At 38.4% G+C, this 12,280-nt stretch overlaps 1 protein-coding gene across 1 annotated transcript in view; it reads left to right on the plus strand.

The window, feature by feature from the left end:
* Nucleotides 1-7,881: 7,881 nt before the first annotated feature.
* The window catches only part of LOC129267957 (ecdysone-induced protein 78C-like), a 107,775-nt gene continuing 103,376 nt past the window's right edge, over nt 7,882-12,280 (plus strand). The window contains exons 1-2 of the mRNA XM_064104537.1: nt 7,882-8,151; nt 8,331-8,384. Coding sequence (XP_063960607.1) covers nt 8,118-8,151; nt 8,331-8,384 — 88 coding nt within the window. The 5' untranslated portion in view covers nt 7,882-8,117. The remainder of the gene's footprint in view (nt 8,152-8,330; nt 8,385-12,280) is intronic.

Consider the following 12,280-nt stretch of genomic DNA (forward strand, 5'->3'; position numbering starts at 1 on the left):
TCTATATTTACACTTCAAGGGGAATCCAACCCAAGTAAAAACTTGTTTTTATAAGAAAAATAAAAATCAGACAAGTTGATAGGTGAAAGTTTGAACAATATTGGACAAACAACAAAAAAGTTATGAATTTTGAAAGTTGTAAATATTGGTAATCACTATACCCATGGAGACTTCAAATTGGCCGCATATGAGATGTCATAGTAATGTAAGGCAAGGACTACTTTTCCATGTACTCCAATACATATTATGGTTAAAATGTCATTTTCCCCAAAAGTTTTATTTCAAATTATATTTTTCTTTCATGAGAACATTAAACAATATACTACCTGGATTATATTTAGATTACTGCCCCAGGGGAATGGGTACTTAGGAGAAAACCACAAATCCCTGATAATAAAGTACATGGCCTATGGGAAAGTTGTCCTTGCCCCTTGTCATAATTTACTTACCCAGTTGCCAATTTGAAATCTACATATTATTAGTGATCTCAATTTTAAAGCAGCTATAATTTTCTTATTGCTTGTCCAATTTCTTTCAAACTTTCGCCATTCTGTTTAATTTATTTTTCTCCTTTCCAACACAACATTTTATGGCCAAGGCTGAATTCCCCTTTAATCGGCTTCAGAACCAAAAGCCGATGCAGAATCGGCTTTTGGTTTATTTTGCACTGCGTTTACACGCTGTTACAGCTCGCGGTTCAGAACCGCGGGCCGATGCAAAAACCTGAAAGGATACGCACACCAACAATATACGTCATAATAAAGACAACACTGGATCCGTGCGCTTACAATTACGTCACAATGGTAAAGTAAATGAAATGCGCACCAATTGCCGATGCAGAATCGGCTTTCTGTTTACACGTAGTAAAAAAGCTGATTCTGCATCGGCTCGCGGTTCAGAACCTACTACTTTGGTGGTGCAAATTGCCGGTTCCGAACCGCGAGCCGATGCAAATTAATCGCGTTTACAGGCTATGAAAAAGCCGATGCTGCATCGGCTCGCGGTTCAGAACCGCGAGCCGATGCAAAAGCCGATTAAGTGTAAACACGGTAATTGTTTCCATTAAGCCTGGGTTACACTGGAGCTGAACTGCAAATCCATCCGAATGCACGTATTCGGGAAGAGTCAGGAGTATTCTGTTCTCCCTCCCCGAATGCGAGAAAATATTGGAGGGATTCGGCTTGTTTTGAAATGTTCGAAACCAGCTGAATAAACTTCAGAATGTGGCCACGACAGATTTCATTTGGGCCACAATCGGGATGTGTTTAGAGGGAATTTATTTGGATTCTTGGAGGCAGTCAAGGTATTCTGGGCAGTCAATTCTTGCCGATTCTGCTCTGATTTGGGACCTATTCCGGACCTATTCACCTCTTGATTCGGGGAGTTCCCAGAATCAGAGAGGAATAGGTTGTGAATCCACCGAATCCATCCGAATTAGGCCATATTCGGGTAAATGTGTCCTAATCTATTCTGGGAAAATCGGTTTACTCCTTGGTTTTGGTGTAACCCTTGGCTTCAGGTGTAAGTGTGTTGGAAGCTCCTTGGTGTAATCCTTGGCTTTTGGAAACAAAATAGGTGTGGTAATTAATTAGGATGATTTTGAGCTTCAAATTTATTGAAACATTCAGAAGAGATACATGTGAACACATTTCTGAGAAGTTCAAACTGACATTGTCATTGGACATTCCTATTGTCCTGACAATTGATCTCTGGCAGCAGAAGGTGTGCAAGCTGGGATGATCTCTCATGCTTCAACGTTCTTTAGAACGTTTAGCAGAGGTACATGTGAACGCATAAGATTTCTGAGAAATTCCAACTCACACTGACATTGAAAAGTTCTTCTTGACCTTGTCATGACCTCTGGATATATCCTATGAATGCCTTGGCTTGGAAGGGTTTTCATCTATCACTGCATAATCACTGAATGATTTGGACATTAGATCAACTCTAGTCTAAGTTAACCAGGCCCAAGATGATATAAAAAGTTACAATAATAAACTCTTTTCTGTTGAAATGAGTCGGAATTTCAGAACGTCATCTACTTGGAAAGAAAAAAAATGCAAAGAAAGAGAGCTGGAGGGGGGTGCGGGATCCTGGAAGTTCTGTTTTTCTTCAAAATAATTAAACACTTTAAAAAGGCTAAATCATAAATCTTTGACCACTTATAACAATGCTTATTTCGTGAAGAAATGAAGGTAAATTTCTCCTGATGGATCCCCACTCACAACATCCCTGCACCCCCTCTTCCCTTTGCTCGCCCTCAACCCCCCCTTTTCCCTTTCATGATCTTATACAGATTAAACCCTCCCCCCATTTGTAGTACATACGATATAGTTTTGTATACATGCCATGGTGATGCATATTGGTCAAGTTGAAGGTAAAAAAAAGGATTAGAATTTGGGCACTATCTCAATCCTTCCTCCGCCACATTCTCTCTTCCTCCATCTCTCCATCTTTTTTCTCCTCTCTCCATCTCTTTTTCCCTCTCTCCATCTCCTTCCACTTCTCTCTCTTTCATAACAGAGCGTGGGTGGACATCTGTAGATCCAGAGGGCCCGCTTTAGCCAGAAGTAATGAACGCATTGCATATTATTTCTCAATCATCGTCGTCGTGGCATTGGTTGCATATCTGTGGGTTCAAAGGAACTCTATTGTACGTACACCACATGTGGTTTGATATGCAGAGGTTATTTATTGGTGGTTTGGGGAGTGTTTAGAAACTGAGTGACAGAAAGTATGATGAGAAATTGTGAAGAAGATAGAGAGAAAGAAGGAGATGTGAAGGAATATGTAGATATATAATTATATTGACATTGTGAAGGCTTGATAAATCCTCTGTAATCTCATGATTAATATGTTTTAAACTTCCAATTGAATTTAAATTCAAAATCATTTAACTACAGTGCATGTGATTTGATGTAAAGGGGCTATTTGTTGATTTTGGGAGTGTTTCAAATCTGAGCGAAAGAAACGAAGAAAGTGAATAAAGGACAAATGCGTGAAGACCTATTTTCTGAAATTTTAACAGCTGATCACTCCTTGAGCAGTCATACATGTATGTTAAAAATCCTATAAAACAACAATTTTATTTTCAACTGTACTGTAGTGTGGCAAAAGAAAATACCTAGGAAGGTGTAGTTATTCTTAAATTTTTGAAATCACTCCTTAGACATTTGACAATGATTTTTTTTCATAACCTCCTATGAAATGCAAGTATTGTTTTTGAAAAATAAAAATGAATGTCCGCTCAGTCCACTTGTGTAGTAAAGTATTATTTAAAGGTCAAGTCCACCCCAGGAAATTGTTGATTTCAATCGATAGAGAAAAATCAAACAAACATAACGCTGCAAATTTCATCGAAATCGGTTGTAAAATAAGAAAGTTATGACATTTTTAAATTTTGCTTATTTTTCACAAAACAGTTCAGTGCACAACTCAGCGATATGCAAATGAGAGAGTCGATGATGTCCATCACTCACTATTTCTTTTGTTTTTTATTGTTTGAATAATACAATATTTCAATTTTTACAGATTTGACAATAAGGACCAACTTAACTTAACCATAAACTGTTATGATAATAGTAATTCCCCATGTTCAGGGAGAAATAAAACTTTGTTTCACTTGACAAGGAGGAGAAAATTCGAATATTTCATATTTCATATAATAAAATACAAAAGAAATAGTGAGTGGGTGACGTCATCAGTCTGCCAATTTGCATACCGACCAGGATGTGCATATAACTGTTTTGTGAAATTAAGCGAAACTTTAAAATGTCATAACTTTCTTATTTTACATCCGATTTTGATGAAATTTTCAGTGTTTTGCTTGTTGGATTTTTTTCTGTTTTTTCAAATCAACTTTTTGTTTGGGTGGACTTGTCCTTTAATATCAGATAAACACACTTTGTTTCTGAGATTGAAACTCAACCCTTAATGCAGTATTTTATACATTTTCAATAAATTGCAGGTTTCATGAAAAACACTATTTTTCTCAAAATCATATTATAGTATGTACCATTGTCTAATAGAGAAAATGTTCAAAACGCCATTTTTTATCCAAAATACTTTTTCATCCCTCAAAATATCGCGATTCTGTTGCGGGATTGGCATGGCATCCCTGTTTTCATTACGTTGTCTGAAAATGAAATATCAAATTGTCATTTGATGTGCTTCATTCAATATGATAACCACGTATACTAAATTGAGGTTGTGGCTAGCTAGTTGTAAGCTTTTCACCATCTTATTGACATTTTTTTTGCAGAAAGTATTAAAAGTGTGCTGCTATCTAGCTACCACTTTAAAACCGCCTTACAAGTACTAAACACCATTCTCACTACCTTCCAAAAACTAGTTTACTGGAAACTATTTTAAAGTGAAATCGTTCTCACTACCTTCCTAAAACTAGTTTACTGGAAACTATTTTAAAGTGAAATCGTTCTCACTACCTTCCTAAAACTAGTTTACTGGAAACTATTTTAAAGTGTAATCGTTTTCACTACCTTCCTAAAACTAGTTTACTGGAAACTATTTAAAAGTGTAATGAGAACGGTCGAAGCGATCTTGGAAGCGATCTTCCAAACTGGTTCATAAAACCACCTTGCGATGTAGTTTTCAAGATCGCTTTGCCTCGTTACACTGGTTTTAGCATAAGTGAGGACACAACTGTTCTTTGGGAAACGATTTCCATACATTTTGAGCGCACTATTCCACACACTCTGTGTAGAATGCCTACGCTGCGGTTTTAAATTTCACGTGAAACGTGTCATCCCACTGAGAGCATTCCCGTAGCAACTAAATGGCTTTTTGAAGTGATTTCGAAAAGCATGTTCGGGTAATCAAATGGGAACGCTAGCAAAGCGATCTTCCAAACTAGTTTCCTGAAACAGTTTCCAGTAAACTGGTTTTAGAAAGTGTAATGAGAACGGGGTCCTAGTTGGCAAGACAACAAGCAAGTTTTGCATATTGAGGGTTAGATAGTGACCAGTTGTCATAAAAGTTTCAAGATAGTTACCAGCTTGCTGCAAGCTACTTTGAACAAGCCAGTAGGTGGTTTCAAACCGCCTCGATCATAAGAATCCCTGTTAAATTATAAGAACTTTTAGGCTAAAAAATACCCATTAATTATTCCTGCATTCACACCGCCCCGAAACATATCCTTCGGGATAAATTCCTGAAGTTAGGAGCATGCACAGTATGGTCTGATAAGCAGGCAAGGCGTGAGATGCAAAACCACTAGCTCAGCAGCCACCCACGGCGCCCGCGCCCAACTACACGCTGGGCTATAAGTTCCCGTAAATTGCTTTCACATTGCCAAAATACCTGCGACCTTGGAAAAATCCCAGCGAAAGTTCTCGTAATTTACCAAGTACCTACTATTTAGTGGGTATTTTCTTTCGGGGATATTACGCGTAATTTGCTTTCACATTGCCATTATTACCTGGTATTTTATGATCGGGTAAATTTCCCGATCAGAAAATACCTGGAACTGACGAACTTCGAGGCGGTCTGAAACCACCTAATGTGTAACTCATTTACGTATTCGGAATGAAAGTAGCTAGTGGCAAGCTTGTCACAAGATTGTACAAACATGTATGAAAATTTGTGTAGGCAACTGAATTCACTGCCCATTTCAATACTCTAAGTGAACATAATACAGTACATCACAACACTCTTCCCCTAAAATTTAGTCTCAAAAAGTGAGGAAAAAAAAAGAATTTAAGGGACATAGAAATTTACCTTTTGAAATCTATTCTTGCGAATCAAGCCCACACAATTAGTTCTCTTGTGATGCAACTCTATTGTGTCATACGTTTTATGTTTTTCATTCTTTTTCTGATGCTTTTCTCACTAAAAAGAAATTTGTTTATCCACTGTATATAAAACTGTAAGGAATACACAACTGTGCCTAGTCGAAGTATTCAGACCATTTGTGATAATGCCTGTTGAAATATATTCAAGAACCAACAGTCGGTGAAGTGGTGAATTAATTGTCGCTCAATGTGTTGTCTTGATGCAGCAATATACCCTGTTTACACAGTGACTCAACTCAGGAGGTTCGACATGCGAGCCATGCTCAACAAGGCAATTTTATGATGTGTAAACGCGATCAGTGTGATCCGCTAGTCGTGTCGAAGACAGCTTTTTTGATCCGCCAAAATTGTAGGTTTCAACCCGTGCGCCGAGTCAGACTCGCCTAATTTTTTTGTGTAAACAGAAAGTTGTGTCAATCCCGCATGACCTAGGTCAAACATGGCATATTTGTGACGTCTATTCAATTTCCATTCGTGATCCACGGGCTGTGTCGAACTCGCCTTTTTTGTTTCAGTATAAACGCGATCAGAGTTGCCCTCTTCGCAGCGTTTGACCCTGCTTGAGTATACAACTCTCGAGCCGAGTCGTGTGTAAACACGGTATTGCTCTCATCTGTAAGCAAGGCATAAATTTGCCTCCCTTTATCCAGGTGCATGGAGAAGCAATTACCTGACATATCGCCAGGGTAAAGAATTATTACAAGGCTATAAAGTGACAGGTCAACTAAATGACAGCATCGTAGAAGTTTTTATGTTTTGATAACTTGAGGGCATATAGTTGTGCTAAAAAGTTAGTGGACCCCACCACAAAATGCAATCTGTCATACTAAGGGTTGAACGTAGACATCAACACTACAATGTTTCTCGAGCCCAGAGAAACAAACTTCATTGAATGTAGTATTTTATCACCTGACTTCACAGTGAAATACGTATAAACATGGTAGAACTTGAACACCTCGAACATGTTAAATTTCTGGTTGGGTTCACAAACTTTTGAGCACCTCTGTATCATAGCAGTCACGGTCTAACCAGGGATGTGAGAGGGAGACCCTGATGAACAACAATATACAAATAGCGAATAGGCATGAGTGCGATGGTGCGAGATTTTGCATGAGGTGAAAGAAAGATGCTCTATTCAACGAGGCGTTAGCCGAGTTGAATAGAGCGTCTCTTTCTTTCACCGAATGCAAAATATCGCACCATTGCACGAATAAGAATATTCGCTATTTGTGTTGTACGCCTCGGAAGTTAGCGAAAATATGGAAAAACAAGAGTTTTTCCCTGCAGTAATCTATGAAAAGGGAGCAAAAAAATGAAAGCGAAAAGCAAAATCCCACAAGCGCACATGACCTTGGGCAGCAATGCGCATTGAGCCAGCAGGCTTATACGCGTATCGCACCTTCATTTTACTGAGCGCAATGAATTAAATCGTATTGTGACGTCACCTCCTAAAGCCGTGCAACGGTACATTTTGGATGGTACGTCTTGTGTGCAACGGTACGAATGTTTGACATTCAGCCTCTCATTTGCTCGCGTACAACAAGCTAAGCAGGCGTTGTACAACATTAACTGATTGGCTGATTTTTTTACGCCAAAGATGGAGAAACACAGAAAGGTTTGGGAGTATCAAATGCTTGTAGCCATGTCAATATTTTGGAAATCTTATTTCTGAGCTTGAATATAAGAGACTCCTACACATGTATGTATCCTTCAGTGCCGTTTTGGAAATCTTATTTGTTAGCTTGAAAATAAAAGACTCCAACACATGTATGTATGTATGTCAATGTTCTGGAACTCTCATTTTGAGCCTTAAAATAGACTCTTTAAATGGGAGACTCTTTTTTCTTGATAGTGCAGAAAACTTAAAAGAACTTACACCCTTGGCCTCTTTCCAATTCAACATCCCAATTTAGAGGTCTGGTCATTGTAGACTAACCTGCTGAAAACCATGAATGGCTTGTATAATATCTTGCCTAGTTATGCACTGAACTTGAACTTTGCGATTGTCAGGAAGAGAAAAGCCACATGCGTTGACGCTGGTCTCTGATCAGACCCTCAGAGGAACCTATCTAGTCCAAACTATGGAACCTGTAAGTCTTGGAACTGTCTACTTGAATAGGAAATAGTTCCTAGACTGCATTATATTTGTATGTCGTTAATTCATGTTTGAATAAGCCTAGTGGTTATTCTTGGTTGCAAAACCTAGGGTTTCTTTCTATGGAATCTTTCAAGTGGGCTTTGTGGGAAGACTACAGCTTCCCTGCGGCATAGCAGGACCGGGCGACATCCCCGTACTTTCAATCTACCATGCGTTTGCGTCACTGCTACGTGTATGTGGAAAGTGAGTTTTTGACAGCAAGCTTGTAGTGCGGATTGAGAATGTTGATCTCTGTTTGTGTTGCTAACATTACATCACAGGGAATGCCGGCTTAGTGGCGTTCAGGATTCATGCCTTCCATTCAGTTCTAACGTTAAACGCTGTTTGTTCTTCCTGTCTCCTTTTCTCTCTCTCTTGGACAGATACGAAACCGCTGGAGAACGGAACACGATGGAGGAATGAATCTGTTAAAGAGAGTAAGTCTTAACCTCTGTTGATATTTAAAAAAAAAAAGTTAATTACAATGAATGAAGCATACTAGTATGAATGTGGTGGACATGCAGGCTGTGTTTGATGCATAAGGAACGATGAAACATTGTATGATGAAACACTAGTACATACCACATACATGCTTCAGAATCGTTTAACAGATAGACTTAATGGCCCGTATTCTGAAGTCAGGTTTAACTTAGACTCAGGTTTAAAGTTGTGGTTTAAGTATGGGAAGCCAAAAGTAGCAAATTTTTTATTAAGTTGTACGTTTCTTATGTTTACTGTGCTCTTTCCTGATTCATCGATGGTGAAGACAATAATCTATATAATACTTCCTAGACAATTATGAATGATTTGAGAGCCAAATGAGCTGAAATATGATATCTCTACCGTTAGTGATTTATGTAACAATTGGCTGTCCATACTTAAACCACAACTTTAAACCTGAGTTTAAGTTAAACCTGACTTCAGAATACGGGCCAATTAATTCGCAGTCATGCTACTAGAACATTGATCCTTCAGCATACCAGTATGTATGAACATGACAAAGATTTTATACTAGACAGTGATAAATCTGATGAATATGATTTCTGTCTCTCAATTCCCTTGATTCTTGTAGCACCTAATTAATCAGATTGAATTTAATATTGCCACTCGTAGCTTCTTATTTCTTGGGATACCTTAATCATTCATGTACCTATGTTGTTACTGTTACCATTGCAACTGCATGCCCTACTAGAAAGAACACGGTGTCCCACAGAGTGTTCACAGTGTGGAACACAATGTGAAATCACCTTCACACTGTTTAATACATTAGAGCATTTAAACAGTGCGAATAGCATATTCACTTAGTCGACCATGCGAACACGCTCTGAACAGTCACAATGTCGAGGTGTCCACAGTGTGTAAACATCTCCACACTGTTGAATTTGAGCATTTTAACAGTGTGAAGCGCATATTCACATAGTCAACCGTGTGAACACGCTATGAACAGTCACCCTGCCGAGGTGTCCACAGTGAAAATATCTCCACACTGTTGAATTTGAGCATTTTAACAGTGTGAATCACATATTCACATAGTCGACCTAGTGAACACGCTGTGAACAGTCACACTGTCGAGGTGTCCACAGTGTGAAAATTTCTTCACACTGTTGAATTTGAGCATTTCAACAGTATTAATAATATTTCCCCACAGTCCACGGTGTGAACACACTGTGATCACACTGTGTGACACTGTGTTCCTTCCAGCAGGATACTGCTCTATTGTATTGCAACTGCTGCTTCCAATGTTATAGCTATTGAACAGGATACATATTTTGTATATACAGACCCAAGAAAGGATACATATCTAGATTGTCTTCCACTATTTCTATGCAGCTCTTTTTTTTTTTCTCATGTTACCTCTTGCTAACTCTTGCTAAATCTCTTACGATAGAATTTCAATTTCAAATTTTAGAAAATATTATTATTATTAATTATTATCATTATTATTATTATTATTATTATTATTATTATTATTATTATTATTATTATTATTATTATTAAGTCTTGTTTATAGAGGGTAGCCTTATCAGTAACGCACACTGATTAATATTCCAGAGGGCCCTTTTACATGTAAACACATACAAATACAAAGAGCAAAGGACGACAAAGATACATATGACACTGCAGAAAGAAAAATAGATGGTGGCAAATAATCTAACACCAGTACGGCATCTGTATAGGCCTATAGAAAATCATTTGCGAAGTGTTGGAGCTACACCAGTTTTGACTTTGCCTTACACTGGATAGATGCTTCAAAAACAGCAGAATAGTGTAAAGACAACATGGCTTTGATACTAAACTGGTGTTGTAGTAACACAGACTGGTAGTGTTTTAATACTCTAATCTGGTGTTAGCCTAAAGCCATACTGGTGGTGTTTCGAAATCTGTCTGGTGCTTTCATATTCATGATACACCAAGCTAGTGTTAATAAACACCAGTATTTCTGGAGTGCTGTGTTATAGACTATTGTATTGTAATCATTGGAGATTAATCTGAAATCCTGCTGAGTGTTTCATCAGTGTTGGTTGTCGGACACGTTGTCAGATCTGACAAACCTCCTTGATTCTGATTGGCTGAGAAGCACTGTTACTATGGTGATTGTCAGATATAACGGGACCTGTCGGACAAAAGGACCGACAGTAATGCTGGGAGCCGGGCCGGGCTGGAACTCTGGGAAGTATAAACAGAACCACGTGTTTAAATGACGTTATTTGGTACATGCTTCCGGTGAGATGAAAATCCACGGGCAAATACAGTCGCATTGCTCCATGGTCGCATGTTACCTCCACGGAATTACCTCTCATCTCCCTTGTTACATTTGCATGTGTGATAATTGATTTAAGTACTATCACTAGTATTACTCTTCCAATTTGTCATCACGATGAATGTTGAGGGATTTACAAAACAAAACCTGGAACATGAGTTTTAATGAGGAGACATCGCCAGATGCCCCAGTAGAATTATTTTATTATGTATACTTTAATATTCTTTATTTTTTCTTATCCTCACCATTGACCTCGCTTTCCTGCTCAACGAAAATTACGATGCGAAGCCAGCTAGAGTTCGTGATTTTGCATCTGAAAGCACTCCCAGAACCACATTTACGATCGGCGTTTTGAGACGACGTTTGAAAACGCTGATTCTGTCCTCGCAATGGAAGCATAAACACACCCTTAGTTTGCTGACATTGTGGGATGCTAAAGCGCACTAGGCCCTAGATCTAGCGCTAGCGTGCACCTAGCGAGGCCAGGTTTTTAGGCGCTGCAGCGGCAGTGTTGTGAGGTGGCACCGATCGAGTTCGGGCTGATCCAGGACCTGGAAATTTTTATTGCAAAACCTTCCGGTCCGGGTTCAAGCCGGGTTTTCCTTCCGGGCCCCAAAGTTAATTGACAAGTCCTTTCATGAAACCAGGTACATAACTGTTATTTCTACAAATGTACTGTAGACGCAACATCAATTTCTGGCTTGTCGCTTGTGATTCTCTGAGAAACGGACATTGTACTTTATACAGTTTCAAACATGTTCACTAGTAGAATACATCCTTGTGTAACTATATAAATTGTTAGATTTTTTGCGTAAACATGGAAATGTACCAACCAAATTGCACACAGGGGGCTATTACTTTTAGTGATGCATTCAATATTTATGCATACATGGGATATCACAATTCTATGATGTAGTAATTGGAAATGCACAGGAGCTGAATCTTCAGACACCACACATTTCGTGGGCATTCATTCGAACCGTCGTATCAGTCAATTTTGGTCCCAAAAAAAATTGTTTGGGGGATTTTTGCAGAAAATTAAAATACAAGCCTATTCTATTCATAACTAAATTTCTAGGAAGCAATTTATTTTAGTTTCTGAGATATGAGGGAATTTTCACGGTGATGGCATACAAATTTTTGATAAAATGCGCAAATCTCATAGGAAATGTGTACTGTAACAGAGCAACAGCGATATGACGCTTTGACTGATCGTGTGCATTCCCTATGGCGTTTTTGTACAGGGAAAATCTAAGCCGTTGAAACTGAAATTACAAGCATGAATCTCTTTTGCAATATTTTCTCTGATCCTTGCTTTTATGTTAAAATAAGGATACCAATGTCAAGCAATTGTCTTGGTCTTTCCAACCATGTATTTTTCTAGCAATGAATATGTTGTAAGGCGAGAAACTAAGTGCGAAAATTATAGTCAACTTTAAAGTCGATTTTCTCTGAAATGGGTTTACACCGTCGTATCACGATGACTGACCACCGACGATTTGAGTGCCATAATTGTGATTCATTCAGAGTTTAGACTTGGTACAAATTATAGAGCGAGTTTTATTAATGAGA

Source organism: Lytechinus pictus, chromosome 9 (assembly GCF_037042905.1).
Source record: "Lytechinus pictus isolate F3 Inbred chromosome 9, Lp3.0, whole genome shotgun sequence".
Lineage (NCBI taxonomy): Eukaryota > Metazoa > Echinodermata > Echinoidea > Temnopleuroida > Toxopneustidae > Lytechinus > Lytechinus pictus.